This window comes from Penaeus japonicus, unplaced genomic scaffold, assembly GCF_977035675.1.
Source record: "Penaeus japonicus unplaced genomic scaffold, GWHDUDI00000001_assembly GWHDUDI00000029, whole genome shotgun sequence".
Taxonomy (NCBI): domain Eukaryota; kingdom Metazoa; phylum Arthropoda; class Malacostraca; order Decapoda; family Penaeidae; genus Penaeus; species Penaeus japonicus.
Window position 1 is genome coordinate 32,973,822 of NW_028234431.1, and position 7,500 is coordinate 32,981,321.

At 49.3% G+C, this 7,500-nt stretch overlaps 1 protein-coding gene across 2 annotated transcripts in view; it reads right to left on the minus strand.

The window, feature by feature from the left end:
- Positions 1 to 7,500, minus strand: part of LOC122242950 (protein Skeletor, isoforms B/C-like) — a 155,707-nt gene that overhangs the window by 42,712 nt on the left and 105,495 nt on the right. For both annotated transcript variants that reach the window (XM_086554339.1, XM_086554338.1), the window contains exon 4: positions 2,255 to 2,363. In XM_086554339.1, coding sequence (XP_086410465.1) covers positions 2,255 to 2,363 — 109 coding nt within the window. The remainder of the gene's footprint in view (positions 1 to 2,254; positions 2,364 to 7,500) is intronic.

A 7,500-nucleotide genomic window follows, 5' to 3' on the forward strand; every position in this document is an offset into this window, starting at 1 on the left:
AGAGAGTGTGTGTGTACGCTGAGCGCAATTAGTGTGGAAGTCTTAATAAGTCATCCCATCTTAATCTGTCCTTCAGTAATAATTTCACCAGCTTCCTTGTCTTCCAAAAGAGCAAATGTTAACACGCTCGAAAAGGTTCACTTGGAGGAAATGGAAGAAAGAAAAATGGATTTATATCTATACGCGCTTTTAATTACTGTGCGCTGTGTGAGATGGAGAGACGGACAGGGGGGGGGGGGATAGTTGCACAGACACACGCGCCTCACCCCCCACCCCCCCTCACATACAGAGACACAGACAGCCATCCCTTCATCCAGCAATCCATCCATAAACACACCCACATCCACACATCTATCCATCCACACATCAACACATTCATCCATCCCCCCACCCACACACACACACACATCCATCCATCCCCCAACACCCACACACACACACATACACCCACAACCATCCACCCATCCATCCATCCCCCCCACCCACAACCATCCGTCCCCCCCACCCACAACCAACCATCCCCTCTACCCACACCCACAACCATCCGTCCCCCCCACCCACAACCAACCATCCCCTCTACCCACACCCACAACCATCCGTCCCCCCCACCCACAACCAACCATCCCCTCTACCCACACCCACAACCATTACGTCCGTCCCCCCCACCCACCACCAACCATCCCCTCTACCCACACCCACAACCATCCGTCCCCCCCACCCACAACCAACCATCCCCTCTACCCACACCCACAACCATTCATCCACCTCGCACACCCACAACCATCCATCCATCTCCCACACCCACACCTACAACCATCCATCCATCCATACACCCACACTCACAACCATCCATCCATCCCCCTACCCACACCCAGAACCATCCACCCATCCATCCCCCCCACCCACAAACACATCCATCCCCCCAACCCACACCCACAACCATCCATCCATCCATACCCCCCACCCACAAACACATCCATCCCACCTACCCACACCCACAACCATCCACCCATCCATACACCCACACCCACAACCATCCATACCCCTCACCCACACCCACACCTACAACCATCCACCCATCAAACAAAGGGCCAATCCAGCTTCCTTCCGCTCGCCAATCCTCGCCGAGCTCTCGTGGGCGCACAGCCAATTAGAACTCGCCATAGCGTGGGCGCACAGCCAATTAGAACTCGCCATAGCAAACACCCTCCGATAGGCCTAGACAAATGTTACCCGTTTGGTAATCTGTATCTTGTTTGTTTCCCCTTTTTTCCTGTCTATTTATCTATTTTTCTCTCTCTTCTCTAATTGGAAAAGGGAATTTGGTAACGTGATCTAACCTAGCCTAGTCGACTTTTTTCCCTTATTGGGAAATAGAAGAAATAAATGTTGGAAGAGAATATGCGGAGAAAGAGAATGAAAACTATTTTGAAAAAAAAAAAAAAAAAAAAAAAAAAAAAAAAAAAAAAAAAACAGAAAATTGACACAATTTGTAAAGAAGTTAATAGAAGGAAGTAGATGTTAAATTAACTTTAAAAGTGCGTTAAAAAAATAAAACAAACATAATCTGGAAACAAACGAACAAGTAACTAAATTAGATATTCTACAGAAAAAAATCTAATCTACACGCCACAAACAGACAAACACACAAGGACGCAAACACACAGTAATAACCGTAAAAAAGAGAAAAAACAAACACCAAAGGCAAAAAAATATCAATAACAGTAAAGATACAAAAAGGAGAAGAAAAAAATTCATTCCTATCTACGTAACACAGAAAGACAAACGAACAAATTGGCAATAACAGACAAACAAGTACACACACTAACATAACAAAGAAAAACAAAACAAAATAGCTACAGACAAATAAACAAAAATGAAAATTAACATAGGAACAAAGAAACACGCACACACAAACAAAAAACAACAATAAAACAAAATAGACAAAAAAACAAAACAAAGAAACAAAGAAATACATACAATTATAGAGAAACACACACACACACACACGCACAAAACCAAACAAACCAAACATCCAAACGACCAAGAGAAGCCTATAGAGCCTATGGAGCCCGGAAGGAGCCCGGAAGGAGCCCGGAAGGAGCCCGGAAGGAGCCCGGAAGGAGACCAGAAGGAGACCAGAAGGAGACCAGAAGGAGACCGGAGGGAGACCGGAGGGAGACCGGAAGGAGACCGGAAGGAGACCGGAAGGAGACCGGAAGGAGGCCGGAAGGAGACCGGAAGGATCACTCACGGCGAAGGCTCTGCACCAGACGGAGATCCAGCGGATGTCCTTGAGCGTCTTGCCGTCCGGAAGCGTGAGGGTAAGGTCCTGGTTGCGGTACCGGCCGAGGGGCTGCACTCTGGAGGGGCGGGAAAGGGGGGAGGGGGTTAGTGGAGGGTCGGAGGTTGGGTGGTGGTGAGGAGTGGTGGTGATGGTGGTGGTGATGGTGAATGATAGTAAAGGTGGTGATGATAGTGATGAGTGGTGGTACTAGTGATGATGGGTGGTGATGATGGCGGCACTGAGAAGTAATGACAAAAAACATGGTTATAACAACAACAATACACATAATATTGAAAACACTCAAGGTGATGATAAAACACATCATCATAAACACTACTACACTAACAATATAGAAGTGATAAGAAAAAAACACACAAGATAACAATAAAATCATAAAAATAATAACAATAAAAATGAAAAAGACTGACAGGAGGCTAGTAGAGATAGCAATAGCAAGAATGATGCACATAAAGGTTTATGACAATAATAACAATAACGTTTTAGATATAACGAATGATAAACGTAATGTCACCAAACATAACAAAACGAGATACAAACAAATGCGACATTAAGAACAACAACAACAATAACAATAGTAATAATTTCATACGAGTTATACTCTGTTTTGATTTCATTTTCAATTTTCTTATAAGAAAAAAAAAAAATAATAATCCGTAGGCACATTCATCACGATAAAAAATGACCGTAATTATCGTTTATCGTTTTTTTTATCTGTTATTAATCAATCTTACTAATCAATCTATTGGAGGAAAGGAGAAGAGAGGAGACCATAGAGATAAAGAATAGACAATAATCATGAGAATAAAAAGAGAAATGGAAAGGGAGAGATGGAGGGAGGGAGAGGGGGGGAGAGAGAGAGAGAGAGAGAGAGAGAGAGAGAGAGAGAGAGAGAGAGAGAGAGAGAGAGAGAGAGAGAGAGGGGGGGGGGGAGATGAGGGAAGATAAGAGGAGGAGGAGGAAGGAAGAGAAGTATTAAAAAATAGAAGAAGGGAAGAGAAGAGAGGGAAAGAGGGGGAGGTGGAGTATAAAAGGGAAGAGGAAAAAGGAAAAAGGAAATAGAAGGAGAAACGAAGAGAAGAAAAGCGAAGAAGGGAGGAGAAGAAAAGCGAAAAAAGGAAGAGAAGAAAAGCGAAGAAGGGAGGAGAAGAAAAGCGAAAAAAGGAAGAGAAGAAAAGCGAAGAAGGGGAGACCAGGAGAGTCTCTCTTCTTATTCCCATTATCATTATCAATATGATTATTACTATTATCATTATCAACATTACTATAATACAAAAAAATTGAATAATTATAATTGTTATAATTCCTTTTTGTTACATTTTCATAATCACTATAATCATCATTATAGACTACACACCGTAAGGCCACAATATAGAAAAAAAAATAAAATAAAAAAAAATAAAACGACAGTTTCCGAGAAGCTGAAACGCCACGCTGGAAAATCGGTGCAACTTTGACCCAAGTTGTCAATTTGTCATGTCGGGGAGAGAGCCAGGTCATCGATAAAGATTATTAATGGGTTGATGGTCGCGGGGGAAGGGGGGGAGGGGGTGAAGGGAAAGAAGGGGGGGGGGGTAATGAGGATATATGGCTGAAAGAGAGAAAGGAAGATGTGAGTGAGGGGAGGAAAAGGAAGGCAGGGGGGAGGGGATGAGGAGGGAGAGAGAGGGGAAGGGAGAGGGAAAAGGGGAGGGAGGGAGGGAGAGAGAGAGAGAAAGAAAGAGAGAGAGAGAGAGAGAGAGAGAGAGAGAGAGAGAGAGAGAGAGAGAGAGAGAGAGAGAGAGAGAGAGAGAGAGAGAGAGAGAGAGAAAGAGAGAAAGAGAGAAAGAGAGATAGATAGATAGATAGATAGATAGATAGATAGATAGATAGATAGATAGATAGATAGATAGATAGAGAGATAGAGAGAGAGAGAAAGAGAGAGAGAAAGAGATAGATAGATAGATAGAGAGAAGTAAGAAGTGTTAGAGACGGACAAGTGAGACAGTGAGAGATCAAGATAGATCAAGAGAGATCGCAATAGATCTATGGCAAGCGCTCGACATACGGGCGTCCCCCCCCCCTCCCGCCCCCCCTCGACGGCGCCGAGAGGAGTGGCATCGAAGGCGCCTCATCCTGCACGAGGACCTTCCCGCGTGTCCTTCGACGAGAAGAGGATTAGTTATAATCCTAAGGGTGAGGAGGAGGATGGAGGAGGAGGGAGGTGAAGGGAGGAAGAGCAGGAGGATGGAGGAGGAGGGAGGTGAAGGGAGGAAGAGCAGGAGGAGGGAGGAGGAGGGAGGTGAAGGGAGGAAGAGCAGGAGGAGGGAGGAGGAGGGAGGTGAAGGGAGGAAGAGCAGGAGGAGGGAGGAGGAGGGAGGTGAAGGGAGGAAGAGCAGGAGGAGGGAGGAGGAGGGAGGTGAAGGGAGGAAGAGCAGGAGGAGGGAGGAGGAGGGAGGTGAAGGGAGGAAGAGGAGGAGGAGAGCGGCGGGGGGAGGAGGAGGGAGGGGGAGGAGGAGGAGGGAGGAGGAGGGAGGTGAAGGGAGGAAGAGCAGGAGGAGGGAGGAGGAGGGAGGTGAAGGGAGGAAGAGCAGGAGGAGGGAGGAGGAGGGAGGTGAAGGGAGGAAGAGCAGGAGGAGGGAGGAGGAGGGAGGTGAAGGGAGGAAGAGCAGGAGGAGGGGGGAGGAGGGAGGTGAAGGGAGGAAGAGCAGGAGGAGGGAGGAGGAGGGAGGTGAAGGGAGGAAGAGCAGGAGGAGGGAGGAGGAGGGAGGTGAAGGGAGGAAGAGCAGGAGGAGGGAGGAGGAGGGAGGTGAAGGGAGGAAGAGCAGGAGGAGGGAGGAGGAGGGAGGGGAGGGGAGGAAGAGCAGGAGGAGGGAGGAGGAGGGAGGTGAAGGGAGGAAGAGCAGGAGGAGGGAGGAGGAGGGAGGTGAAGGGAGGAAGAGCAGGAGGAGGGAGGAGGAGGGAGGAGAAGGGAGGAAGAGCAGGAGGAGGGAGGAGGAGGGAGGAGGAGGGAGGAAGAGCGGAGGAGGGGGGAGGAGGAGGGAGGGGAAGGGGGGAAGAGGAGGGGGGGGGAGGAGGAGGGAGGTGAAGGGAGGAAGAGCAGGAGGAGGGAGGAGGAGGGAGGTGAAGGGAGGAAGAGCAGGAGGAGGGAGGAGGAGGGAGGAGGAGGGAGGAGGAGGGGGGAGGGGGAGGGGGGAGGAGGAGGGAGGTGAAGGGAGGAAGAGCAGGAGGAGGGAAGAGGAGGAGGTGAAGGGAGGAAGAGCAGGAGAGGGAGGAGGAGGGAGGTGAAGGGAGGAAGAGCAGGGAGGAGGGAGGAGGAGGGAGGTGAAGGAGGAAGAGGAAGGAGATGAGGAGGGAGGAGGGGGGAGGAAGGAGGGAGGGAGGAAGGAGGGAGGAGGGGAGGTGAAGGAGAGAGGGAGGAGGAAGAGGAGGAGGGAGGAAGAGGAGGGTGGAGGGACGAGGGAGAGGAGGGAGGAGGAGGGAGGAGGGGGGAGGGAGGAGGAGGAAGAGGAGGAAGAGGAGGAGGGAGGAGGAGGAAGAGGAGGAGGGAGGAGGAGGGAGGAGGAGGAGGAGGAGGGAGGAGGAGGGGGAGGAGGAGGGAGGAGGAGGAGGAGGAGGAGGGAGGAGGAGGAGGAGGAGGAGGGAGGAGGAGGAGGAGAGGAGGAGGAGGAGGAGGAGGAGGAGGGAGGAGGGAGGAGGGAGGAGGAGGAGGAGGGAGGAGGAGGAGGGAGAAGAGAGGAGGGAGGAGGAGGGAGAAGAGAGGAGGGAGGAGGAGGGAGAAGAGAGGAGGGAGGAGGAGGGAGAAGAGAGGAGGGAGGAGGGAGGAGGAGGAGGATGAAGTAGAAGCCGTAGATGAGGAAATTAGGAAGAGAGAGAGAGAGAGAGAGAGAGAGAGAGAGAGAGAGAGAGAGAGAGAGAGAGAGAGAGAGAGAGAGAGAGAGAGAGAGAGAGACCTAATTAACAACGTTTCAAAAACTCATTTCCAGTCTGAAGGAAAACGAGGGATGATAAAAAAAAAGACATGACAAAAATAAATAATGACAAAAAAAGATAAAGAAAACGGTGGAGAGTAAGGGAGTCTCAAAGGCCTAACTGAAATAAAAGAAGAATGGTAATCAAAATGTAGATCAAGATTAATTAAAAAAATATATATACATCGATATGAAAGTCGGAGAAAAAAAAGGAAGAAAAATCATACCAAAAGCAAATAGTGTTGGTACAAATGCCAACGGCGGGAAAAGAGAAAGAGAAAGAAAAGCCATTGCGAAAAAAAATATTAAAAGAAAAATAATCAAAAGTCATACAGGTAAAAAAAAAAAACAGTAAAAAAAAGAAAAAAAAACACTTAGTACAAAAAAGAAAGGTAAGAGTATACGACATGAGGAAATACAGGGAAAAATAGCCAACCATTATGGAAAAAAGGGGGAAAAAATAAATCTACGAAAATATCCTTTGACGCTAAAATTAGGGATTCTGCGAACAGCATCCTTCGGGAATCGACGGAGGCGCGGCGCTACGTTCTCGAAGTTACGGCCCGAAAATTGGGAATGCGGCGCGATTCTCTAATACCCCTCCCCCCCCCCTATCTTTCTCTCTCTCTCTCTCTCTCTCTCTCTCTCTCTCTCTCTTTCTCTCTCTCTCTCTACCACTCGCCTCTCCTTTTCTCGTCTCCCTCTCTACTCTCACTCTATCCTTCATCTACACGTCTATTCCTCCTCGTTCTCAAGTCTACACTATCCTCACTCCCCCCCCTCCTACCCCTCTGCCCCCAATTCCTCTCATTCTTCCTCTTCCTCCCCCCTTCCCCTCCCCACCCACCCCCAACAAGAAACTTTCTACTTGCGTCCCCTCAACTCTCTTCTCCCTCCTTAGCCCCTCCCCCCTCCCTCCTTACCCTCACCTGGACCCATTCTACCTCCCACCCCCCTTCTTCCCTCCCCGTTACCACCTAATCTCATCCCCTCCCTCCCCCTTCCTACCCTCTCCTTTCCCTGTACCCCCGCTGCTTCCCCCACATCCTCTTGTACCCCCTACCCCCTCCTCATCCTTCCCCCTCCTATTCCCTCCTTCCCCCTTCGTACTCTCCTTTGCCTCCTCCTCCTCCTCCTCCTCCTCCTCCTCCTCCTCCCCTTCTTCTCCTTCCGTATTCTCCTCTGCTTCCTTTTCTTCCCCCCTACCCCCCGCGTCCTCCTAAACCTCCCCTTCGCCCCCTCCCC